A 27645-nucleotide genomic window follows, 5' to 3' on the forward strand; every position below is an offset into this window, starting at 1 on the left:
GCCTCTCCTTCCGGTGGGGAAGGGAATACAAAGGCACCACCGGAAGTAAGGAAAGTGCTGCGTAATCACTAAGAAGCTGAGACACTTGCATCTCCCAAAATGCCGGATTACCTCGGTGCCGATCAGCGGAAAACCAAAGAGGATGAGAAGGACGACAAACCCATCCGAGGTCAGTCGCCAGGGCAGGAGCTCGGACCGGCCTTGACGCTGGAGAGGAGCTGGATTTCTCCCGGCTCTGTGCTCTGGCCCTTTTGTGCCCCTAGTGATATAGTCCGGGCGCCAGCCAGGTTAACCGGCCTGTCTTCTCATTCTCTCTCAAGACCCTACAAGTTGTGTACTCACCTTCTTCTGATCGAAATGTGTATTCATTCTCAGTTCTCAGGTCTTGAAGAAGGCACGTTGGCTTTACAGTTCTTGAAAAGTGCCCCTGCTTCTCTGTATTTGAGCAGTTGGTCCTCTTTGCCGCCCCCTCCCCAAGTCCCGTGCAAGTGTGAAAGCTTGGTGCTATCCCTGTGCAACCAGAATCCTGAGACAAATTTTCTGTTTTTTATTTTTGTTTTTTGCAGTTTTGGGCCAAGGCTGGGTTTGAACCCGCCACCTCCGGTATATGGGGCCGGCGCCCTACCCCTTTGAGCCACAAGAGCCGCCCTTCTGTTTTTTTAAATTTTTTCCTTACTGGTTAACATAACCTTCCTGGCATTTTCTTAGTTATTGTGTTAAGACATTTATAGTCTACATTTACTAAGTTTCACATGTACCCTTGTAAAATGTACCATAGGTGTAAACCCACCAATCACCCTCCCTCTGTCCATCCTCCCCCTTCCTCCCCTCCCTCTCCCCCTTTCTCCCCTCCCTCTCCCACTTTCCCATATTCTTAGGTTATAACTGGGTTATAGCTTTTATATGAAAGCCATAAATTAGTTTCATAGTAGGGCTGAGTACATTGGATACTTTTTCTTCCATTCTTGAGATACTTTACTAAGAAGAATATGTTCCATCTCCATCCATGTAAACATGAAAGAGGTAAAGTCTCCATCTTTCTGTAAAGCTGCATAATATTCCATGGTATACATGTACCACAATTTATTAATCCATTCGTGCATCGATGGGCACGTGGGCTTTTTCTATTACTTAGCAATTATGAATTGGGCTGCAGTAAACATTCTGGTACAAATATCTTTGTTATAATGTGATTTTTGGTCTTCTGGGTATATACCTAGTAGAGGAATTATAGGATTGAATGGCAGATCTATTTTTATATCTCTAAGTGTTCTCCAAACATCTTTCCAAAAGGAATGTATTAATTTGCATTCCCACAGTGTAGAAGTGTTCCCTTTTCTCCACATCCACACCAACATCTCTGGTCTTGGGATTTTGTGATATGGGCTAATCTTACTGGAGTTAGATGATATCTCAAAGTAGTTTTGATTTGCATTTCTCTGATGATTAAGGATGCTGAGCATTTTCTCATATGTCTGTAGGCTGTGCACCTGTCTTCTTCAGAGAACTTTCTCTTCAAGTCCCTTGCCCAGCCTGCGATGGGATCACTTGTTCTTTTCTTGTTTATGTTTGAGTTCTCTGTGGATTCTGGTTATGAAACCTTTGTCGGAGACATAACCAGCAAATATCTTCTCCCATTCTGAGGGCTGTCTGCTTGCTTTACTTACTGTGTTCTTGGCTGTGCAGAAGCTTTTTAGTTTGATCAGGTCCCAGTAGTGTATTTTTGAAGCTGCTTCAATTGCCTGGGGGGGGTCCTTCTCATAAAATACTCGCCCAGACCGATTTCTTCAAGAGTTTTCCCTGCACTCTCTTCTAGTATTTTTATAGTTTCATGTCTTAAGTTTAAATCTTTAATCCAGTGAGAGTCTATCTTAGTTAATGGTGAAAGGTGTGGGTCCAGTTTCAGTCTTCTACAGGTTGCCAGCCAGTTCACGCAGCACCATTTGTTAAATAGGGAATCTTTTCCCCACTGAATGTTTTTAATTGGCTTGTCAAAGATCAAACAACGTTAAGTAGCTGGGTTCATCTCTTGGTTCTCTATTCTGTTCCATACATCTACTTATCTGTTTTTGTGCCAGTACCATTCTGTTTTGATCACTATCGATTTATAGTATAGTCTGAGGTCCAGTAGCGTGATTCCTCCTGCTTTGTTTTTATTTCTGAGCTATTTGAGTTTTTTTTCTGATTCCATATAAAATGAAGTATTATTTTTTTAAGATCTTTAAAGTATGACAGTGGAGCTTTAATAGGGATTGCATTAAAATTGTATATTGCTTTGGGTAATATGGACAGTTTAACAATGTTGATTCTTCCCAGCCATGAGCATGGTATGTTTTTCTGTTTGTTAACATTTTCAGCTATTTCTTTTCTTTGAGTTTCATAGTTCTCTTTATAGAGATCTTTCACGTCCTTTGTTAGACAAACTCCCAAATATTTCATCTTCTTTGGTACTACTGTGAATGGAATAGAGTCCTTAACTGTTTTTTCAGCTTGACTATTGTTCGTATCTATAAAGGCTACCGATTTATGAATGTTGATTTTGTAACCTGAGACACTGCTGTATTCCTTGATCACTTCTAAGAATTTTGTAGTAGAATCCCTGGTGTTTTCCAGATATACAATCATATCATCTGTGAAGAGTGAAAGTTTGATCTCTTCTGACCCTATACCGATACCCTTGATCGCCTTTTCTTCCTTAATTGTGATGGCTAAAACTTCCATTACAATGTTAAAGAGCAGTGGAGACAATGGGCAGCCTTGTCTGGTTCCTGATCTGAGTGGAAATGATTTCAATTTAACTCCATTCAATACGATATTGGCTGTGGGTTTGCTGTAGATGGCCTCTATTAGTTTAAGAAATGTCCCTTCTATACCAATTTTCTTAAGTGTTCTGATCATGAAGGATGCTGGATATTATCAAAAGCTTTTTCTGCATCAATTGAGAGAATCATATGGTCTTTGTTTTTTAATTTGTTTATGTGCTGAATTATATTTATAGTTTACGTATATTGAACCAGCCTTGAGACCCTGGGATAAAACCGACTTGGTCGTGATGTATAATTTGTTTGATGTGTTGCTGGATTCTGTTTGTTAGGATTTGTTGAATATTTTTGCATCTATATTCATTAGTGATATTGGTCCATAATTTTCTTTTCTTGTTGGGTCTTTTCCTGGTTTGGGGATCAGGGTGATGTTTGCTTCATAGAACATGTTGGGTAGTCTTCCTTCTTTTTCTACCTTTTGGAACAGGTCGAATAATATAGGTACTAGTTCCTCTTTAAAGGTTTGGTAGAATTCTGACATGAAGCCATCTGGTCCCGGACTTTTCTTTTTAGGGAGATTTTGTATGGTTGATACTATTTCAGAACTTGAAATAGGCCTGTTCAACATTTTCACTTGATTCTGGCTAAGTCTTGGAAGATGACATGCTTCCAAGTATTGGTCAATTTCCTTCAGATTTTCATATTTCTGAGAATAAAGTTTCTTGTAATATTCATTAAGGATTTTTTGAATTTCTGAGGAGTCTGTTGTTATTTCATCTTTGTCATTTCTGATTGATGAAATTAGAGATTTTACTCTTTTTTTCCTGGTTAGGTTAGCCAAAGGTTTATCTATTTTATTGACCTTTTCAAAAAACCAACTTTTTGATTTATTGATCTGTTGTATAATTCTTTTTTTTGTTGTTGTTGTAGAGACAGAGTCTCACTTTATAGCCCTCAGTAGAGTGCCGTGGCATCACACAGCTCACAGCAACCTCCAACTCCTGGGCTTCAGCGATTCTCTTGCCTCAGCCTCCCGAGTAGCTGGGACTACAGGCGCCCACGACAACGCCCGGCTATTAATCTGTTGTATAATTGTTTTGTTTTCAATTTCATTTCATTCTGCTCTAATTTTGGTTATTTCTTTTTTTCAACTGAGTTTGGAGTGGACTGTTCTTCCTTTTCCATTTGCTTGAGATGTCCCATTAAGTTGTTAACTTCTCTTTCCATTCTCTTGAGAAAGGAAGGCTTGCAGTGCTATAAATTTCCCTCTTAAGACTGCCTTTGCGGTATCCCAGAGGTTCTTATAATTCGTGTCTTCAGTGTCATTTTGTTCCAAAAATTTGGCAATTTCCTTCTTAATCTCATCTGACCCAGCTATCATTCAGCATAAGGTTATTTAACTTCCATGTTTTTATATGAGTATGCAGATTCCTGTTGTTACTGAGTTCAACTTTTATTCCATGATGGTCTGAGAAGATGCAAGGAATAATTTCTGTTCCTTTAAATTTACTGAGGTTAGACTTGTGACCTAAGATGTGATCGATTTTGGAGTATGTTCCGTAGGCTGATGAGAAGTACGTGTATTCAGTTTTGTTGGGATGAAATGTTCTGTAGATGTCTGCTAAATCCAAACGTTGGATGGTTAGGCTTAAATCTAAAATTTCTTTGCTCAGCTTCTTATGGAGGATCTGTCCAACACTGCCAAAGGAGTGTTGAAATTTCTGACTGTTATGGAGCTGGAGGAAATCAAGTTGCTCATGTCTGTTAGAGTTTCTCTTATAAATTGAGGCGCATTCTGGTTGGGTGCATAAACATTAATAATTGAAATCTCATCATATTGGGTATTACCCTTTGCCCCTCTGTTTTTTTTTTTTTGTAGAGACAGAGTCTCACTTTATGGCCCTTGGTAGAGTGCCGTGGCCTCACACAGCTCACAGCAACCTCCAACTCCTGGGCTTAAGCGATTCTCTTGCCTCAGCCTCCCGAGCAGCTGGGACTACAGGCGCCCGCCACAACGCCCGGCTATATTTTTTTTTTTTATTTTTTGTTGCAGTTTGGCCGGGGCTGGGTTTGAACCCGCCACCCTCGGCATATGGGGCCGGCGCCTTACCGACTGAGCCACAGGCGCCGCCCCCCTCTGTTTTTTAAAGTCAAAATTTATTTAACTAAATAATACATTCACACTTTTCAAAACTGAAGGGGCAGGAAAGATACATTTGAAAAGTCTCCCATCCCAGCTATGAACGTCTCTGCGGAAGCAGCTAATGTTGCCATTTTTGGTATCTTTCTAGAAATTTTCTAGGCATGTACAAGAATGTTTATATATTCCTTTTTTACATATATGTAGCATGCTGTATATAGTTCAAGATTGTGCTTTTTTTCATTCTCAATATAATTTCATATCATTGGTGTTGTCTCTGCATCTATGTAGTGTTCCTTTATGGGTGTACAATAATGTATGTAATCATTATTGATGGACACTTAGATTTTTCCAATCTGTTACTGTTATAAGCAATTATGGTATTGTCATGTACCTTTTACCATATGTACAAGTACAACTTGCAGCGTAAATTCTTTTGGAGTTGATTTCGACCAGATTACTCTCCATGCAGAGTGTATCAGTTGATATTTTGACTCACAATGCATGGGATATGCATGTTATTTTGGGATATGATTTCTTTTTACTAACCCTGTTTGCATTTTCATCTTTACACTGTCTCCTTTTGTTCCTTATAAGTTTTTTTTTTTAGAGACAGAGTCTCACTTTATCGCCCTTGGTAGAGTGCAGTTGCATCATAGCTCACAGCAACCTCCAACTCCTGGGCTTAGGCAATTCTCTTGCCTCAGCCTCCCGAGGAGCTGGGACTACGGGCACCCACCACAACGCCTGGCTATTTTTTGTTGCAGTTTGGCCTGGGCCGGCTTCAAACCCGGCATCCTCAGTATATAGGGCCAGCACCCTACCCACTGAGCCACAGGCGCCGCCCCTTAAAAGCTATTTTTAAATATTCTTATGTAATTTGTGTGTGTCTCTTCTCTTTTCTTAATTTCAACCTCTGTTAGCACACTTTCTTTTCCATTTACAGCCTCCCTCCAAAGAGTGTTTCCTCTCTACCTTCATGCCATTCTGTTTCCCTTAGGAGCATTTTAGGACACTGAAACAGCAGAGGTATTCATTATTCATTGGAAAACTTAGTCTCAGAGATTTATCATTTGATACGTGCACAGTAATCTATGTGTTTCTCTGGGTTCATTGTCATTCTGTAAAAATATTAATGTTTATTTCATGGGTACAGTTATAACTAATTGTGTGTTTATTCCTCCATCTCTTATTTGACCTTTAAAGAAACACTGTGAGGGGAGAACTTATATTATCTCTTTTTTTTCCAGATGATAAAACTGCTGCTCACAGAGATTAAATGGTTTTTCCAAGATTACCCAGCACATACGTGATCTTTTTAGGCCACATGCCTAGGTCATTTGAGTCTCAAACTCATTCTTCTTGGCTCCCTGTCCTTGTTGTGTCACATACTTTTGGAGTTATGTCAATTCTGATGATTTCCATCATCACTGCACCTCAGCCACTTAAGGAGGTGATCACTGTTCAACTTTATTATTAAAGGAAACTGCTTCACTTCTAAAATATCAAACTTTACATTTTTTCTCTCACCACAACTTTTTGCTCTTTTATCTGCATTACCACTGAATCTTAACCTGACCTGTCTCTTGATCCATCTAATTAGTATCACCTCCAATCTGGTATCCTGTTCTCTTACGTAGACTGTTTTCTTTTTCCACAATGCACTTAGAACCTACTATTTTTGGCCATTGCATTTTCTGTTTGCTCTCCCCTCCTGAATTCTGGAAATTTTATTATTTCTTATCTGTTTCTGCTCATAGGGTGTCAACATTGTTTCATACAGATAAAAACTGTAGTAAGTTACTTCTGATTTAAGCTTTCAGATCTTAACGAGGTTGTCATTGCTAAGCAATGTTTTGTGAATGTCCTATTGACTCCACTTCGTTTGACATAGTGGTTATTTCAAGCCTTTTCCAGTTTCTCAAGTCCTCAGTTCAGTGTTTTTCTTCCTGGCTGATGACTTCTTTCCTCTTTGCTGAGAAGATTGAGAATTCACTCAAGAATTCATTCTGTTAACTTCTCTATCATCTTGTTTTTTTGGTAAGTCCTGCCTTAGAGGAAGTGATAGCAATTTTTGTCAAGTCTAACCTTCCCATCTGTGTTTCTGACCTTATCCCTTCCTCCTCTGGGATTTTGTTTCGTCAATCACTACCTCTCCTGTTTGTTCTCCTGTAGAATTTCTCCCTTTTGTTCTTGTAAATATGCTGATATCCATTTTAGCAAATAGTTGAGAAAAATCTTTATACTCTCTTGCCCTCTCAAACTACAACTCATTTTCTTTTCTCTTTCACTGCGTAAAAGTGGCAGAAAAGACAAGTTAAAAGTCAGAAAGACCTAGGTTTGTATCTTGGCTTTGCTTCTTACTTATTGGCTGTATGATAATAGATAAATCACATAAACTGTGAAACTCAGTTTTTCCTCTGTAATGTGAAAATAATTGTATTCACTTTATGGGCTTATATGGTATTAAATAATATAGTCTATTATATATACCTCTAAGCACAGTGTCTTATACAGTGATGATCTCAATAAATAGCTATTATTACTATTCTGCCCACTGTATCCATTTCTTTACTATTTATTTTACTTTTAAACTCCTTGCGGTTTGGTTTTGTCCCTATAAATCTATTGAAACTGATCAGTGATTTTGAATTTTCAGATCTGTAGTATTTTCTCAATTTTAGTCTTTGTGTTTTTTTTTTTTTTTTTATTGTTGGGGATTCATTGAAGGTACAATAAACCAGGTTACAATGATTGCAATTGTTAGGTAAGTCTTTGTGTTTTTGACATTGTTGAACCTCTCTTGAACCTTCCTGTTAATCGTCCTCCTTTGATTGCTCTTCTTTTTTTTTTCTTTTTTTGAGACAGAGTCTCATTATGTAGCCCTGGGTAGAGTGCCATGGCATCACAGCTCACAGCAAACTCAAACTCTTGGGCTTAAGCGATTCTCTTGCCTCAGCCTCCCCAGTAGCTGAAAGGATATAAAGTAAAATCAGCAACGGGGAAAGGCACGTGGTGGGAAGTTGGGAGAAAACCAGACACAGGCTTCCAGGGATCCTCTTCTGGTAGAGTGATACAGGACATACTTAATTCCCCCAGCAACAAGTTATGACAACATGTGTAAAATGTTGCTAACCAGGGTAACTTATTAGAGCCTCAGTGCCCAGAGTTTTTATCAGGGGCTGGTCGTATAGGTACCTTTGCCTAGCATGTGCCAAAATTCCAGACTCCAGAAGCAACTGCACAAGTGCACAAGTGGTTTAGGCACGGTAAACCACTTTATCAGGTCTAGGAATGGTGGGAATCCTCTTGAAACCTATGCTCTTAAACACCAGTGAAGGGCCAACCTTCAGCTTTGTAAGCAGGCCTTTCAAAGGATAGCAGTCATGCCTGCTGCGTTAACTCTTCTGCGTAGGTAGCCATATAAGGAACTTAAGAAAATTAAAATTGAACTTAGTATCTCCCTTTGCCAGCCAGTTTCTATTGTGACTTCTCTCTTTCTGCCAGAAGGTACCACTTTCCTCTGAGGTTCCTAGGTGCAAAGCCTGGGCATCACTTCCCTCTTGGATCCTTACATTGAGTCATTTGCTGTGTGCTATAGATTCTTCATGTAAGGACTTTTTATCCGACCCTTCCTTCCTTTCTTCATTGCCACTATTCTGTGTGAGGTTCTTGTGACCTTTAACTTACATACTCTAATCTGTTCTTCATGTCGTATGAACTAATTCTTCCTAAAGCACAGTTCTTGTATTATCAAAAGCTCATTCTGGCATTTGCTGTCTACCTCATTAGGGCCCTAAACCTCCATCTACCTAATTTTCTTTTATTGCCTAACATGTAAACTATGTTTCCTAGCTGCTATTACCTAAGCATGCTTTTTTTCTACCTCTACTTATACTTAGTAAAAACAAAATAAAATAAAAATAATCAAAGCCTGGTCTGCCCTATGAAAATAGCTTGTTTTTTTTTTTTTTTAGATCGAAAAATAAAATGTTTTTCTTAAAATACGTATGGTTGATTCTTGTTATTTGAGGTGTATATGCTCCTTATAGTTGCTGCAAATACTGAACAATTGCTCCTAGAAGAAACTATGTACACATATCTCACATAGATTGTAATATTAAATCCTAAAAACAACTCATCCTGGAAGATTCTTTTTTATTTTACAAAAAAGAAAACGAAGTTCAGGAATTTTTTTTTTTTTTTTTTTGAGATAAGAGTCCCACTTAGTTGCCCTGTGGTTGAGTGCCATGGTGTTACAGCTCACAGCAACCTCAAACTCTTGGGCTCAAGCGATCCTCTTGCTTCAGCCTCCTGAGTAACTGGGACTATAGGTGCTCGCTACAATGCCCAGCTATATTTTTTAGAGACTGGTCTCTTTGGTGTCAAACTTGTGAGCTCAAGTAATCCACCTGCCTTGGCCTCCCAGAGTGCTAAGATTACAGGAATGAGCCACCATGCTGAGGAATGTTAAGTGATTTGGCCAAGGCTATCCCACTAATAGATTCCAGGATTAGGTTTCAAATTCTGTTCAACTTGTCCCAGAGCCTGAGCTTCTTAGACTACGCTACCATTTCTCCTATTTCCATCCTCTAGTCCTCTCTGTTTGAGAGCTGAAACAAGAGGGCAGAGTGACTTGTCAGCTGTGAAATCAATTTTTTTCCGCTCTATGCATGTTTGTAAATGATCACAAAAGTGTATGAATATTTACTTGGGGATTACAAATAAATTTGAGAAGGTGGGAAAATTCATAAATGCAGAATTTGTGAATAAAAAGGATTGGTTATAAATCATGAAATCCTGGATAACCACCGTTAACTTTTAGGTGAACACCATTTCAGGGTACTCTTCACATTTGTTTTAAAGAATTTTTGTATAAAAACAAATTAAATGTACATCCTATATACATTTTTTTCTTTTAGCCTACCTGGTTCACTTAATAGTATTTCTTGGATAGCTTTCTGTGTCTATAAGCTCTGTTTTGTGTTAATCATTTTCAATGGCTGTGTTGTATTTCATTTTATGAATATGTTATAATTTAACAAAGATCCTTAATGGATGTGTTTTATGTGTATACTATATAAAGTATATAAAATATGTAATCATGTACATTATGACCTTTTTAAATCCTCATTCCCTCAAGTAGGCAAAAGTTCCTTGAGTCCAGGAGCTATTTGATGATTGTATTTTATACCTTCACAATTTTGGTCTGGTTTATTTTTGAATCTCATGTGTTATCTCTCTTATTTTAGCTCTGGATGAGGGGGATATTGCCTTGCTGAAAACTTATGTAAGTCCTTTCAGTGTTTACAAAGTGTAGATACTTTATGTTGGAAAAAAGTGTTTTGGTATGTTCTTCCAGAATAATTAGAAAAGATTGTGTAGTAGTAGTTCACAGTAATCTTCTCTGAGAAAAGTTACCTACCTAAAGTTTCTGTCTTATAGTATTAATAGATTCGAGTACCTAGCATGTCTAAACTTATACATTATTTTTATATTATTTGTGTTTAAACTGTGGTACTATTTGAAATTTATACAATTATTTATTACATTTAAAAAGTATAACCAAATTAGTTCTGAAATAGAAAGTTTTAATGCATAGGGATGGATCTATAACTGTATAATTTTAGGCATGATTTTCATGTGTTTAAGGGGACATATTGGTTCAATAATACTTTTATTTTTTTGAGAGGGAGAATCTCACTTTATTGCCTTTGATAGCGTGCTGTGGCATCACAGCTCACAGCATCCTCAAACTCTTGGGCTTAAGTGATTTTCTTGCCTCAGCCTTCCAAGTAGCTGGGACTACAGGTGCCCACTACAATGCCTGGCTATTTTTAGATACGAGATCTCCCTCTGGCTCAGGCTGGTCTTGAACTCTGAGTTCAGTCAGTCTACCCATTTTGGCCTTCCAGAGTGCTAGGGTTATTACGCGTGAGCCATTGTGCCTGGGCCGGTTCAGCAATACTTCTGAAAATGATATACTCCCTCTCTATTTTCATTTCACGAGTTTTGGGGCCAATTTTTATCTAGTTTAGCAAATTCTTGGTATCCTGATGTTCTAATTAAATTGATTTTCATCACCTAGGGTCAGAGCACTTACTCTAGGCAGATCAAGCAGGTTGAGGATGATATTCAGCAACTTCTCAAGAAAATCAATGAGCTCACTGGTATGTATTTTTTAATTCCCATTTCCTCTTGATACTGACCAGGTTCATTCTGCCCACATACAATAAACTAATCACTGTGACAACCCGTTTTGCAAAAGGAGAAAAGATTTTTTTTTTTCCTTGCAGTTTTGGCCGGGACTGGGTTTGAACCCGCCACCTCCGGCATTTGGGGCCAACGCCCTACTTCTTTGAGCCACAGGCGCCACCAGGAGAAAAGATTTATTCATAAGGCAGCCCAGCTAGAAGGCAAGAGATCAGCTTTCAAATGCAATTCCCTAAAGATAGGTTTAGGGGTGTTTATGGGTTAGAAAATTAGGCTGGTGTAAGGTGTGGGGAAAGGTGATTGGCAGTTGGGAGAAAGTGAAGTAATTTGTGATCTAGGCAAACGTGGTTGGGGTTCATGGCTCTTTATAAGGCATATGTTCAGAAAATGGTATGAGTGGGATCCTCAGTGGAGTTTTGGCCCTCTGACATCAAAAGGCTACTTCCCAGTCAATGATTTCAACTTGTTTGAACTGGATAGGAGCTGCCCTCAAGTTCCTGAAAAACAACTTAAATAACCATTAGCATAGTGACATGTACATTACAAATATTATCTATAAGGAAGCCAATACAGGTGAAGTTACAAATTTTAGTTGTGTGGCTTTTAGCTACATGGGAAAAAAATAACAAAAAGCAAGTTACCAAAAGCAAGCAGGCAAGTTAAGTTTGGCAGATCTAATCAAATTGGCTTCTCGGTTCCACTCTATGTATGTATGAGTGAATGAATGAGTGAATGAGACGAGGTCTCACTTTGTTGCTCAGGCTAGAGTTCAGCAGACATAGCTCACTGCAACACCAGTCCCGTTGGCTCAAGGGATCTTCCTGTCTCAGCCTCCTGAGTAGCTGGCACTGCATGCCCAGCTTTTAATTTTTGTAGAGGTAAAGTCTCATTATGTGCTCAGGCTGGTCTTGAGAACTCTTCAGCCTCATTTGATCCCACCTTGGCCTCCCGCAATGCCGGCTAGGATTACAGGCATGAGCCACTGCACTTGGGCTGTTTCACTGTTTTTAAATGTAATATATAAATTGTATCAAGTGAGTTTAGAAATTTATTCCTTCATGAATTACAGATTTTGAAAAAACTCATTGTCCTTCCTATCATTTAAGAAATTGCATCTCAGGCAGTACCTGTGGCTCAGTGGGCAGGGCGCCGGCCCCCTACCGAGGGTGGCGGGTTCAAACTCGGCCTCAGCCAAACTGCAACAAAAAAATATCCACGTGTTGTGGCGGGCACCTGTAGTCCCAGCTACTCAGGAGGCTGAGGCAAGAGAATCACCTAAGCCCAGGAGTTGGAGGTTGCTATGAGCTGTGTGATGCCATGGCACTCTACGGAGGGTGACAAAGTGAGACTCTGTCAATATAAAAAAAAAAAAAAAGAAATTGCGTCTCATTTAATGATCTCTTTTCAGTTCTGTTGTAAACTTATGTAATGCTTATGCAACTACAAAACAATACCATCCTCCAAGCAAGTAATGTTTTTAATGGCCAAAGCCCAGTTAAATAAATTCCAATAAATGAGTCAAAAAAGTGTTTTGAATAAAAGTATGATGTCACATGGTATTGCTTGAAGTAAGTGGGAGTTGGAAACTTTTCTTCTTGGGAACTTCAGTGGTGAAATTTTAGTGTCTGACCTGCACAAAAATGTCAAATTTGGCATTTCATTATTGGCTTCACAATTACTTTAGGGCAGTGGTTTTCAGCTGCTGGACATTTGGCAAAGTCTGGAGACATTTTTGATGCTCATGACTTGAGAAAGGACGGTACTAAGGGCATCTGGTGGCTGGAGGCTGTCCTAAATGGCCTACAATGCACAGGACAGTCCCCACAACAAAAAGTTATTCAGTCCAAAATGTCATTAGTGTTGAAGTTGAGAAAGCATGTTTTCGGGTGATGCGTTACACTTTAGTGAATTCTGTCCTCTTTCTCCGTGTAGGCATTAAAGAGTCTGACACTGGCCTGGCCCCACCAGCACTCTGGGATTTGGCCGCAGATAAGCAAACGCTCCAGAGTGAACAGCCTTTACAGGTTGCAAGGTATGCACAGCGTTCTGTGGACAGTTGTTTTGATCTGTATTTTCAAGTACTTTTTACAGTCCTGGGGATAATATAATAGTTGATAAAGAATTTTTATGCCGGGGCGGCGCCTGTGGCTCAGTGAGCAGGGCGCCGGCCCCATATGCCGAGGGTGGCGGGTTCAAGCCCGGCCCCGGCCAAACTGCAACGGAAAAATAGCCGGGCGTTGTGGCAGGCGCCTGTGGTCCCAGCTACTCGGGAGGCTGAGGCAAGAGGATCGCGTAAGCCCGAGAGTTGGAGGTTGCTGTGAGCCGTGTGACGCCACGGCACTCTACCGAGGGCGGTACAGTGAGACTCTGTCTCTACAAAAAAAAAAAAAAAAAAAAAGAATTTTTATGCCAAATTCTAAGAAATGAAGCTTTCTACAAAACTGTCTGGGGTTAATACTTTAACTCTTAAGCAGTTATTGAGAAAATACATGAATCATTTAAAAGAATTAAAGGATGCAGGAAGATAAAGAGCAAAATATGAAAGCCTCCCTTCTCATCCTCACTTTCCCATTGCTCCTCCTCAGACATTACTGAAATAGTGTGGTCCTCTTAATCCTCTTTCTGTGTATCTTCATGTATATATTTGTATGCAAAGAAACATATCATAATTTTTTTTTTTTTTAGGTACTGCTACATATTATGGAAATCTTGTCTTTAATACAGGTGTACCTGTTTTATTTTTTTTTTTTTGGTTTTTTTTTGTAGAGACAGAGTTTCACTTTATGGCCCTTGGTAGAGTGCCGTGGCCTCACACAGCTCACAGCAACCTCCAACTCCTGGGCTTAAGCGATTCTCTTGCCTCAGCCTCCCGAGTAGCTGGGACTACAGGCGCCTGCCACAACGCCCAGCTATTTTTCAGTTGCAGTTTGGCCGGGGCTGGGTTTGAACCCGCCACCCTCGGCATATGGGGCCAGCGCCTTACTGACTGAGCCACAGGCGCCGCCTGTACCTGTTTTATTTTTTAAGAAATTACATAATGCATAGACATTAGGCTGCTTATAATTTCTGTTAGTACACACAGTGATATAATGAATATGTTAAATATTTCTCCGTATGTGCACACATTTCTATAGCCTAACTTATTATAAGTGGAAGTCTGGGGTCAAAGGCATTTATAGTTTGAAATATCTGTGAAAGGGCGGTGCCTGTGGCTCAAGGAGTAGGTCGCTGGTCCCATATGCCGTAGGTGGCAGGTTCAAACCCAGCCCCGGCCAAAAACCACACACACACACAAAAAAAAAAAAATCTGTGAAAACAAGGGGTTTGACCAGTTTATTTATACTTTGACCAAGAGGCTTTGAGGCAAATGTCCATTTGTCTGATCAATGTAAAATATGTGATTATCAGTTTTTATGCTTTTGCTATTTGGGGGAAAATATTTCATTTTAATTTGCATTGTGCTGATTACTAACTAGTATGATAGCTACTTCTTATACTAATTAAACATCTGTATTTCTTTGACCATTCATGTTTGTTCTTGGATTGTTTCTTGTTATTTTTTAGAAGCATTTCCTATATCGTACATATTAATCTTTTCTTAAATATGCCACAATTTTTTTTCTTAGTTTGTCACTTGACTTTTAACTTCCTGGCACATTTTGTTATTACTAATACTTAAAATTTTTAGGAGGTAAAATACTATATTAATATTTTCATTATACCTTTTGATTGTTAATGTTGCCTAGAAAACCCTGCCTGAGCTAGATGCCCGGCTAATTTTTTTATTTTTACTAGATATGAGGTCTCACTCTTGCTCAGGCTGGTCTCGAACTCCTGAACCCAAGCAGTTCTCCCCTGTCAACCTCCCAGAGTACTAGGATTACAGGTGTGAGCCACTGTGCCAGGTGCAGCCCTCTCTTTTTTATTATTAAAAGTTTATTTTAATAATAATTATTAAATAATATTTTATATTATTATAAAATTATTATATATGTATATTTTTATTTCTTAGAACATAGGAAAAATTTTATTTCCTATGTTGATTTTTTTTTTTTTTTTTTTTTTTGGAGACAGTGTCTCACTTTGTTACCCTTTGTAGAGTGCTGTGGCATCACAGCTCACAGCAACCTCAAATTCTTGGACCTAAGAGATCCTCTTGCCTCAGTTTTTCTACTTTTAGTAGAGATGGGTTCTTACTCTTACTCAGACTGGTCGAACTCTTGAGCTCAAGCAATCCACCTGCTTTAGCCTCTCAGAGTGCTAGGATTACAGGTGTGAGCCACTGTGCCTGGCCTACTTTTAATTTTTTTTTTAGCAACTGGGTCTGGCTTTCTATCACCCAGGCTGGAGTACTGTGGCAGGATCATAGCTCATTGGAACCTCAAACTCCTGGGCTTAAGTGATCCTCCTGCCTCAGCCTCTGTTGTAGCTGGGACTATAAGTGCATGCCACCATGCCTAGCTAATTCTCTTATTTGTAGTATCAGGGTCTCACTATGTTACCCAGGCTGGTCTTAAACTCCCGGCCTCAAGCAGTCCTCCCAAATTGCTGGGATTATAGGCATGACCACCATGGTTTTATAGGTAGAGAAGCATATCTTCTACAGATAGTTTAGGATTGGAATTTAATTCTGAAATAAATTTGGTTTGGTCAATTTATATTAGTTTGCCATTCCACCAGCAGTGTAAGAGTGTTCCCTTCTCTCCACACCCGTGCCAGCATCTGCAGTTTTTTTTTTGTTTGTTTGTTTGTTTTGCAGTTTTTGGCCGGGGCTGGGTTTGAACCTGCCACCTCTGGCATATGGGGCCGGCGCTCTACTCCTTTGAGCCACAAGCACCGCCCTGGTCAATTTATAAATGTAGGTACATTTCTATAGGCCATAAGAGGGGAATTTTTTTCGGTAATGCAGTTAGAGGGAAATGCCTTTGCATATGGATTTTTCTGATGCTTATTTAATTGACAGACTAGCTACAGAGCCACCCCTACCCCCCTAAGATCTTAGGCCTTTATACAAAGCAAAGATTATTTTGAAAGAGTTACCATTGATTTTTAGTCTTATACTCTCTTATGATAAAATTTAATGTGTGTATAGTTTTAAGCTTATGAATTTTAAAACAACAATCTTTTTGATATAAAATTAATAAAGTTCACTCTTAATACTTTTTAGGTACGCTACCATGTCTGGCTTGGTTTTGAGAATATGTAGAAAGTTATGTATTGGTCACCACTATCTGATTCTAGAATCAAATATTTTTTTCACCCCCAAAAGAAACTCAATACCTATTAACAGCCTCCATCCCTCTCTTTTTCTAGGCCTTGGCAACTACTAAGTCTTTTTGTTTCTGTGAGTTTGCCCATCCTGGGTGTATCATATGAATAGAATCACATATCATATGACCTTTTGCTTCTGGTTTCTTTAACTTAGTGTATTTCAAGGTTCATTTATGTTGTAATATGTATCAAAAATTTCTTTTTGTAGCCAAATTATGTTCCAGTCTAATTTCTGTCTATGTTGATATTTTGTATTTGGTGAGACATCATTCTTATATGTCTCAATAATTGTTTAGACATGGCTTCCTTTAGTTCTTTGAAAATATTTGTGGTAGTGATTTAAAGTTTTTGTTTAGTAAGAACAACATCCAGGCTGCTTCAGGGACAGTTTCTATTAAGTGCTTTTTCCCCGTCTATGGGCCACAATTTCCTGTATGTTTTTGTAACTCAGATTATTTTTTTGTGGAAATCAGACGTTGTAAGTAATACAGTGTGTCACCTCTGGAAGTCAGATTTTCCCTTTCCTCAACCATTATTATTATTGCTGTTTGTTACTCTTGTTTGTCCTTTCAATTTTTTTGGTCTATTTAAATAAATGCAGATAATTGTTTTCAACAATTACCCAGCTGGTAGGGCTCACTCAGACAGGGGGAGCTGTCAGTTAGGTCAGATGAAAACAAACTGAGAATGGCGCTTCCCAGGTGGCTGCCAAATAGGACAAATACCTGACAGCCCTCTGGGGATTGGGCTTTCAAACCTTTTCTGCCAGTGTTCTTGTTGCTTTTGCAGAGGGGCAGATTTTTATTTATTTATTTATTTTTTTGTGGTTTTTGGCCGGGGCTGGGTTTGAACCCGCCACCTCCGGCATATGGGACTGGAGCCACAGGCGCCACCCAGGGGCAGATTTTTAAAGGTCCTTTTTCTGTCATTCTGGAAGTCAACGTCTCTGTACTCTTAAAACTGTAGATTAAAAAATGCTTATCTGGGAGGCACCTGTGGCTCAAAGAGTAGGGTGCTGGCCCCATGTGCTGGAGGTGGCAGGTTCAAACCTAGCCCCCGCCAAAAAAAAAAAATGCATATCTGTGCATATAGTTGTGGCCCAGTCTATCGGATTAAGTAGTGATGAGATTCTTTCTGCATACAGTAGAACCTCCATAGCTGACCACCTCCCTATATTGTCTACCTCCTCAAGCTGACCTAATTTTCACAGACGTGCCCCACATGTACGTCATCAGTACAGTAGGCCTAGTTCCTTATGTTGACCACTTCCATATGCTGACCAGCTTCTGGCAGTCCCTTGGGTGGTCAACTTACAGAGGTTCTACTGTGTATGTAATTCTTCTTCCCGAGTAGACCTTGGCTAGTAACAGAAAACAGAGTCCTGTCACACAGTTATGCTACGAGGACAAAGTGCTCTTCACCCTACTTTCAGCTCCACCTACGTGCATATGCCAGAGGTGGTTTTATGTTTCTTTGTATTTGTTGCTCTGGCTTATGTAGCTTTTTTCTAACATGAGTTCTGTTTTGTTTTGTTTTCTTCAGTAGACAGATAATAGACAATATAGCAGAGGAAAGAAAGTTGATTGTTTCATACTGTGGTGTACATGGTATTATAAATTCACCTTCACTAGGTCATATAGAAAATGAATATAATTAAGTCAAAAATAGCAACAGTACACATGGATTTGAAGTATAAACTCAGGAGAGAATGGGAGATGTTTATTTCTGCATTTGATTTATAAGATAAGGTGACTGTCATCTCACAGGGAAAATTAAAAGGAGAGCAACTGAAGATATAAAGGGGTATTGCTTATAATAAGGGAACATAATTATGAAAATCAAGAAATTAGAGAACTTTTTTTTTTTTTTGAGACAGAGTCTTACTATGTTGCCCTCGGTAGAGTGCCATGGCGTCACAGCAACTGCAAATTCTTGGGCTTAAGCAATTCTCTTGCCTCAGCCTCCCAAGTAGCTGGGACTACAGGCACCTGGCACAACACCCAGCTATTTTTTTTGTTGCAGTTGTCATTGTTTAGCTGGCTCTGGCTGGGTTTGAACTCACCAGCCTCTGTGTATGTGGCCAGTGCCATACCCACCGTGCTATAGGCACCAAGCCATATTCTTAATGATGAAATATTTGGGTTTAATTTTCCAGGGGAATGTATCTTTTGAAAATTTGATGGGTTGGCTAAAGTTGAGTGGCCCTTTGGAGTTGAGCATAGAAAAGGATCTATGACAGTGGCTCAGTTTCTCAAGTTCTAGTTTATACCTGTGTACCACATGCCCAGGAAAGAGTCTTATTACTTGAATTCATTATAGTGGTTTAGGTTCCTTACTCTAATCAAGCCTTTTGCTGTGTTAGGTGTACAAAGATAATCAATGCTGATTCAGAGGATCCAAAATACATTATCAACGTGAAGCAGTTTGCCAAGTTTGTGGTGGACCTCAGTGATCAGGTAGCACCTACTGACATTGAAGAAGGGATGAGAGTTGGGTAAGATGGTTATTTACAATGAATATAATACTTCTCTATCATTAAAGACACTGTAGTGCATTCATATTCTTGGCTTTGCTGTGAATGAGTGACCTAAGTGCCTTGGATTACCGAGGGATAATCTAGTGATGCACTCCAGGTGAAAAGTCCTTCTGCATCTGCTTCCTAACTTTCCGCCAGCTTCCCCAACCCACTACTGCCTCTATTGCTTTTTACAATTGGCTTCAAAAGTTATCATCAAAGTTAGTTCAGGATTTTGGAGTTAAGTTTACCAGCCCATTTATGTTAAAATGGTATAGGTTGGGGAAGTAATTGCTTTAGGATACTTATGATTAAGTGAGTTAATGTCCATAGAATACACAATTCACTCAGTAAATTTTTAAAATCTCCCTTCTTGAGTCAAGTGTTTAGTTGACATTGTATAGGTTGGTTCTTCTAGTATTAAAAGTTTTAATGTTTTCTTTGTTTCACTTTAGGGTCTCTGTCTCTCTCTTGCTTGTTTAAAGTATGGTTTTGAGAATAAAAGACTAAACATAAAAGCATTTTGAAACCTTAAAGAATGTATTAGTGAGAATTTTTTTTACTTCCTTAGCGTGGACAGAAATAAATACCAAATTCACATTCCACTGCCGCCTAAGATCGACCCAACAGTTACCATGATGCAGGTAAGAAATTATGGGAAGGAAAGAGAAATGGCATGACATTTAATACAATTGCATCTCTCATCTCAAAAAGTTTGAAATCTTTCACTAATAAACTTAATATGGGGGTATATGCCAAAGACTTGCCAAAACTTTTTTTTTTTCCTGCAATTTTTGGCTGGGGCTGGGTTTGAACCCACCACCTCTGGCATATGGGGCCAGTGCCCTACCCCTTTGAGCCACAGGCACTGCCCTGAGTTGCCAAAACTTTTAAAACTATTTTTCAGGGTGCCGGCCCCATATACCAAGGGTGGCAGGTTCAAACCCAGCCCCGGCCAAACTGCAACAAAAAAAAAATAGCCGGGCATTGTGGCAGGCGCCTGTAGTCTCAGCTGCTCGGGAGGCTGAGGCAAGAGAGTCGCATAAGCCCAAGAGCTAGAGGTTGCTGTGAGTCCTGTGATGTCATGGCATTCTACCGAGGGCGGTAAAGTGAGACTCTATCTTTCCAAAAAAACAAAACAGTTTTTCAGGTGAGGGCGTCTTTGGTCTTTGTTTTACTAGTGTGTCTCTGTTAGTGTCACAACAAGTAATATAACAGGTAGTTCTAGTGATATACCTGGCAGTGTATTCCATTTTTATGTATATATGTATGTATTTATGTTTTTTTGAGACAGAGTCTCATTTTGTCAGCCTCGGTAGAGTGCCGTGGCATTGTAACTCACAGCAACCTTAAATTCTTGGGCTCAAGTGATCCTCTTGCTTCAGCCTGCCAAGTAGCTGGGAATACAAGCGTCCACTATAACACCTGGCTATTTTTAGAGATGGGGTTTCATTCTTGCTCAGGCTGGTCTACAGCTTGTGAGCTCAAGTGCTCTACCTGCCTCAGCCTCCCAGAGTGCTAGGATTATAGATGTGAGCTACCATGCCCAGCTCTATTCTCTTTTTATTAAAATTTTAACTTGTTATAAATCTGTTTTATTTATTTATTTATTTGGGGGTTACTAGGTCTATTCTGATGAATCAGGACTGATACTCAAAAGCCTGTGATTATATGTTGCATATTTCTATCCCTCTCTTAGGTGGAAGAAAAGCCTGATGTCACATACAGTGATGTTGGTGGCTGTAAGGAACAAATTGAGAAATTGCGAGAAGTAGTTGAAACTCCACTACTTCATGTAAGTACCTGAGTGTTGTACCCTGTGTATAAAGATGTAACAATCTTTTGTGTAGTGAGCACTAAAATTGTCATATATTAGATACCTTTTAAATTTAATATTTTTCTTAATGAAAATGTTTTGAGAAAGTGGAAAGTGGGGGTGTGGAAAATTAGTAAGTTTCAGAGAGACCAAGCAAAAAGGATTTAGTAGTCAACTATAAAAAAAGATCTGTTGGGCAGTACCTGTGGCTCAGTGAGTAGGGCACCGGCCCCATACACTGAGAGTGGCCCCGGCCCAACTGCAACAAAATATAGCCGGGTGTTGTGGTTGTGGCAGGTGCCTGTAGTCCCAGCTACTTAGGAGGCTGAGGCAAGAGAATTGCCTAAGCCCAGGAACTGGAGGTTGCTGTGAGCTGTGTGATGCACGGCACTCTACTGAGGGCGATATAGTAAGACTCTGTCTCTACAAAAAAAAAAAAAAAATCTGTTATTTATGGTGACAAAGGAGGATGGGGTACAACTTTAGTAGTGTGTAAAGTATGTTATGGGTTGTTATAGAAGAAACCATGTGTTTAAATGACCTCAAGAGGAAATGTGCTTAAGCTAAATGAAGTTAAACTTGGGCGGATAATAAAGGAAAGCTAGGGCATTGAATACCAGATTAATACTTAACATTCTTTAAACAAGAAGTTTTTTTTTTTTTTTTGTAGAGATAGAGTTCACTTTATGGCCCTCAGTAGGGTGCCATGGCATCACACAGCTCACAGCAACCTCCAACTCCTGGGCTTAAGTGATTCACTTGCCTCAGCCTCCCGAGTAGCTGGGACTACAGGCGCCCGCCACAACGCCCGGCTATTTTTTTGGTTGCAGTTTTGCCGGGGCCGGGTTTGAACCCGCCACCCTCGGTATATGGGGCCGGCGCCTTACTGACTGAGCCACAGGCGCCACCCTAAACAAGAAGTTTTTAAAATTAGGAAAATATTTCAAGACTGGAGAGTAGAAGCATTTTTATTTTATTTGTTTTTGTTTTGAGACAAGGTCTTGCTCTGTCAACCAAGCTGGAGTGCAGTGGCTTGATCTTAGCTCACTGCAGTATTAAATTCTCAGGCTTCAGCAATCCTCCTCCCTAAGCCTCTCAAGTAGCTGGGACTATAGGCATGCACCATTACCCTCAGCTAATTTTTCTTATTTTTTGTAGAGACAGGGTCTCACTATGTTTCCCAGGCTATAAAGAACTCCTGGCCTCAAGTGATCTTCTTGCCTTAGCCTCCCAAAATGCTGGGATTACAATTATGAACTACCATGCCTAGACTATAGAAGTACTTTTATTTTTATTTTTTATTTTTTTGAGACAGAGTCTCACTATGTTGCCCCTGGTAAAGTGCCATGGCTTCAGAGCTCACAGCAACTTCAGACTATTGGGCTTAAGCAATTCTCTTGCCTCAGCCTCGCAAGTAGCTGGGTTTACAGGCTACTGCCACAACGCCCGGCTATTTTTAGAGATGGGGTCTTGCTATAGCTCAGGCTGGTCTTGAACTCGCGAGCTCAGGCCATGCGCATGCCGCATGCCTTGGCCTCCCAGAGTGTAGAATCACTTTTAAAAGCCATCTAGGAGGGAGGGGGGAGGGGGGCAGAGGGAGGGAGATTGGTGGGATTACACCTGTGGTGCATCTTCCAAGGGTATATGTGAAACTTAGTAAATGTGGAATGTAAGTGTCTTAGCACAATAACTAAGAAAATGCCAGGAAGGTTATGTTAACCAGTGTGATGAAAATGTGTCAAACGGTCTATGAAACCAGTGTATGGTGCCCCATGATCACATTAATGTACACAGCTGTGATTTAATAAAAAAAAAAAAAGCCATGTAGTCTTACGTATTGATATGAGTCTAGCTTAGATCTTATATATGAGAATAAGTAAAGTTTCTTATTTAGATCAGCTGTATAGATTGTGGACCTAATAATTTTGGTTTAAATATATTAAAGTGAAGTAGTCTTTTATTATTTAAGTGATCAAGTGTAAAATTTGTGTCTTTATCACAGCCAGAGAGATTTGTTAACCTTGGTATTGAGCCTCCCAAGGGTGTGCTACTCTTTGGTCCACCAGGCACAGGCAAGACACTCTGTGCTCGAGCAGTTGCCAATAGGACTGATGCTTGCTTCATTCGTGTTATTGGATCCGAACTTGTACAGAAATATGTTGGTGAGGTAAAGTAAATTTATCAAAATCAAAGAGTGTGTAGCTCTGTGAAATATTTGTAAAGTATAAATGAAATTAAAAATTAAAGTATAAATGAAATTAAATTCTATATTGAAGGATTGAGACCTGAAATATCTTGAGTGATTGATTTTAATTAGAAGCCCAGAAACCACCAGCCGCCCCATGTGGTCATTTGGAAATAGGCGGCCACTTAAAACTTCAATATGCTTCCTACTCAGGAAGATGACATTTTCTGTACTTGTGATTTCTACAGAAATGTGCAGTGAATGAATTAAAAAGTATATTTTCCCCTCAGGAGCAATGTTTTATGTTCAATGAGAAAGTGAGAATATACATTGTCTATATATGCATGGGTGTATATACACACACACATACACATACAAATGCACGTATATTTAGGAAATAAGGCTAGGGTTAGGGCTGTATATGTTGCATCTGAAGTATACTAATGATTAGTATACTTACAATAAGAATTAGAAAAGGAGCTGCATGAGTTAAGATGTACTTTCACTTCCTAATCAGAATTTACAAATCAAATTCAATGATGAGAAATTTTAAGTAAAAGATCAGATGCTTTTATTCAAGTTTTACTGATTAGAATGGTACTTTTATTTAGCTATTATTTTGACCTCTTCAGGTCATAAACTTACTGCTTAACTTAATAGATACGGAATTATGAAAATTGCTTAATATTGTTTTAAGGCTAGTAAGAGTAATTTGATGGAATAGGGTGCAAACTTGAGAATTTTTTAAAAAGTTCATGTGATAATGAGTGAGAATACTGTTAGGAATAAATATCAAAAATTTCGAAACATAACATTTTATTGTATTGTAACAGCTTTTAAAAACCAACTTTGAATTAATGGATCACTTTTCTCATTAGGGGGCTCGAATGGTTCGTGAGCTCTTTGAAATGGCCAGAACAAAAAAAGCCTGCCTTATCTTCTTTGACGAAATTGATGCTATTGGAGGTATGAATGATATTTTAGAGAACTACTTTAGGGTTGGATTTCATAAGAACTCTAAAGTGATATGTATTAGAGTTCCTATATGTTAATCTTATACAAAATTTTAATTCCAACTCTTATGAGCTTTGGCACATTGAACTACAGATCTAATAAACAGCAGAGCTAAACTCTAAAGGAAAAAAGAAATCTTAGATACTGTTGCCATTTTAAAATTTTTCATGTTTGTGCTATAGGCTGAGTATCCCTTATCCAAAATGGTTTGGGTTTTAGTTTGGGGTTTTGTTTTTTGGATTTTGAAATACTTGCATTACACTGGTTGAGCAGTCAAAATCTGAAAGTCCAGGGTGATTGGTGGGATTACACCTGCGGTGCATCTTACAAGGGTACATGTGAAACTTACTAAATGTAGAATATAAATGTCTTAACACAATAACTAAGAAAATGCCAGGAAGGCTATGTTAACCAGTGTGATGAAAACCATGTGTATGGTGCCCCATGATCGCATTAATGTACACAGCTGTGATTTAATAATAAAAAAAAAAATCTGAAAGTCCAAATCCAAAAATTCCAGTGAACCTTTCCTTTGAGCTTCATGTTAGCACTCAAAATGTTTCAAATTTTGGAGCATTTTGGGTTTTAGATTTGGGATGCTAAACCTGTCTCTGATTTCATTCATCCAACACATATTTCCACACTTAAACAACTCCTAAACTAAGATACATTGTCTTTTTATTTTTTTTAATTATTATTATTTTTTTGGTGCAGTTTGGCCCCGGCCGGGTTTGAACCCACCACCCTCAGTATGTGGGGCCAGTGCCCTACTCACTGAGCCGCAGGCGCCACCCAATACATTGTCTTTTAATGTGATAAGAAAGTACTGGGTTATAATTTAATTGGTGTTGAGTTTCTTAGTGCATGTAAAATAATGTTTTTATTGCTTCATGGATTTGATGATAGTATTTGCAATGCGATCTAGACAGGTTATTTTCACTAACCTCTGTTTGTTCATCTTAAAAGGGATAATTCCTGGCTTGGCGCCAGGCACATACACCTGAGCTGGCAGGTTCGAATCCAGCCCGGGCCTACCAAACAACAATGACGGCAGGTTCTAACCTGGCCCCAGCCAAACTGCAATAAAAAAAATAGCCGGGTGTTGTGGGTGGCACCTGTAGTCCCAGCTATTTGAGAGGCAGAGGCAGGAAACTCGCTTGAGCCCAGGAGTTGGAGATTGCTGTGAGCTGTGATGCTACGGCACTCTACCCAGGGCAACTGCTTGAGGCTCTGTCTCAAAAAAAAAAAATAAATAAATAAATAAAAAAGGGATAATTCCTGTCTTGTTTTATATCATGAGTTTTTGAGAAATTTAAATTAAGTAATAAATGTAGTAGACTTTGAAAACGCTAACCTGTCTGATAGCCATTGGCTATTATAGTCTATAATAGTAATCTCTAGTAGCCCATAATTTGGTCACACTATAATTATGCAGTGTTGGGACACTGAAGTCATTTTTGTAGTATCACTGAAATATGCCTTATGATGTCAGGGTGCTCTGGAGCTGTAGTTTCTAAGTGGGTTGTGAATAAGATAGTCTTTTAAGATGCAGGAAGAAAATACCAGAATTTCTTTGGTTTTTTTAATCTCATTTATAAAACTTCATTTTATATTTGTTTTATAATATAAACAATACATTTATATAACTTTAAAATGCAAAAATATATCTGGAGGCTATTAGGGTTTTTTTGTTTTTGTTTTTTGCTTTAGCTATTCTGGTTGAAATTAGAGACTAACATGAACTTAGAATACCTTGGTATATCCAACTCAGCTTAATAGTAAGCTGGTATGGTTCTTTGTGTTGTGAATTTAGCCATACTATTTATTAATTTATGTAACATTTCCACACAGAACATTGATGGATTTAGCCAGATTTTAAAGGGCAGTTTGGGGTAATTTATAATGGTATGATATGTTTCCTGCATATAATCAAATATCATTATAGTGCTGAAGTTTTCATGTTACTCTTGTTAACCTCATGTAGGTGTATATTGTATCAAAAGGTGTCCTTGAGTGATTTGAAAAAACAGAATTCTGTATAGAGAAGATTTTTTTTTTTTTTTGAGACAGAGCCTCAAACTGTCGCCTTGAGTAGAGTGCTGTGGCATCACAGCTCACAGCAACCTCCAACTCCTGGGCTTAAGCGATTTTCTTGCCTCAGCCTCCCAAGTAGCTGGGATGACAGGTGCCCACAACAAAGCCTGACTTTTTATTTATTTATTTATTTTTTTGGTTGTAGTTGTTATTGTTGTTTGGCTGGATTCAAACCCGCCAGCTCAGGTGTATCTGGCTGGTGCCTTAGCTGCTTGAGCTACAGGCGCTGAGCCTATAGAAAATTTTAAAAAATGGTTTGAGGAAGACTCAAAATCTGTGATGAATCCTTTTGAATGCAAGATTCACTTTCTAATTAGCTTTGTGTGAAACAGATTGTTCTTACAGTATTTGCTTCAAAGTGGGCTGTGACAGAGGACGGGATTTGAGCTGAGATTTATTATAGTGCTTTCAAGTAATGAACAGTGCTTACTCTGAGTGGGCATGAAACTTAATCTTTACTTTTGTCTTCTCAGGGGCTAGATTTGATGATGGTGCTGGAGGTGACAATGAAGTGCAGAGAACAATGTTGGAACTAATCAATCAGCTGGATGGGTTTGATCCTCGAGGCAATATTAAAGTGTTAATGGCAACTAACAGACCCGACACTTTGGATCCAGCACTGATGAGGCCAGGGAGGTTGGACAGAAAGATTGAATTTAGCTTACCTGATCTAGAGGTAAAGAAACCATTTCATTTTAGAAAAGAGTCCTGAAATTTTTTCTTCCTGTGACATTTTTCCATTTTAATATTTGTCAATTCCCTTATTTTTAGGGTCGGACTCACATCTTTAAGATTCATGCTCGTTCAATGAGTGTTGAAAGAGATATCAGGTTTGAATTGTTAGCACGGCTGTGTCCAAATAGCACTGGTAAGTGGAAAGGTCTTGATTATATTTATTGGTCTGTCTGTTCAGGCTGCTTTAATTAAATCTATTTATTTCTTTTTTGTTTAAAAGGTGCTGAGATTAGGAGCGTCTGCACAGAAGCTGGTATGTTTGCAATCAGAGCCCGGCGAAAAATTGCTACTGAGAAGGATTTCTTAGAAGCTGTAAATAAGGTCATTAAGTCTTATGCCAAATTCAGTGCTACTCCTCGCTACATGACATACAACTGAGCCCTGAGGATCGTCAAAGGAAAACACTTCTTTTAATTGGAATCTTAACCTTATGTAGACTTGTTAATAACCAATTGACAAAAAAAATAAATGGCTTCAAAATTATATGCTTTTTCCTAGATCTCTTTTCTTTGTCATGTAATAAAGGTGATAGCTAATGTCATTAGGCAGACAAGCTTGTTATAATGTATAATTAGTTTTTGACCTACTATCATTTAAGTTTCATATATAAAGTGCATGCTTATACCATGTGTGTTCTGGGCATATGCTGGCTGGGTGCTGTATATATGTTGTCATAATATTCTCCCATCTAACTAGTGAGGAGGATCAAATGGATCCAAAAACTTTCCTACCTAATTTACTTGTGTATTGGCAGAGCTGGGATTCAAGTCCAAGTCTGTCAGCTTCATTACCTACACTTCTATTATGCTGTTCTGGCTCTCATCGAAGTAGCTCTTCTAGACATAGGACATGCATTAGGATAGTTTTACCCTGCCATGTTAAATAATCAAGCCAAAGCTC

General features: G+C 38.9%; 1 protein-coding gene across 3 annotated transcripts; it reads left to right on the plus strand.

Annotated features, from left to right (window-relative positions):
- Positions 1 to 17: 17 nt before the first annotated feature.
- On the plus strand, positions 18 to 27284 carry PSMC2 (proteasome 26S subunit, ATPase 2). Of its 3 annotated transcripts, XM_053553956.1 has the most exons (12): positions 18 to 169; positions 10155 to 10192; positions 10991 to 11072; positions 13048 to 13147; positions 18749 to 18880; positions 19473 to 19545; positions 20601 to 20696; positions 22720 to 22884; positions 23781 to 23868; positions 26484 to 26686; positions 26782 to 26878; positions 26966 to 27284. In XM_053553956.1, the coding sequence occupies exons 1-12, from the start codon at positions 100 to 102 to the stop codon at positions 27121 to 27123; spliced, it is 1302 nt and encodes a 433-aa protein (XP_053409931.1). In that variant the 5' UTR covers positions 18 to 99; the 3' UTR covers positions 27124 to 27284. The 3 variants fall into 3 exon arrangements, with proteins under 3 accessions (XP_053409931.1, XP_053409932.1, XP_053409933.1); XM_053553957.1 differs by lacking the exon at positions 10155 to 10192 and having other exon boundaries at positions 33 to 169; XM_053553958.1 differs by lacking the exons at positions 10155 to 10192; positions 10991 to 11072 and having other exon boundaries at positions 35 to 169.
- The last annotated feature ends 361 nt before the right edge of the window (positions 27285 to 27645 follow it).

Source organism: Nycticebus coucang, chromosome 11 (genome assembly GCF_027406575.1).
Source record: "Nycticebus coucang isolate mNycCou1 chromosome 11, mNycCou1.pri, whole genome shotgun sequence".
Classification (NCBI taxonomy): domain Eukaryota; kingdom Metazoa; phylum Chordata; class Mammalia; order Primates; family Lorisidae; genus Nycticebus; species Nycticebus coucang.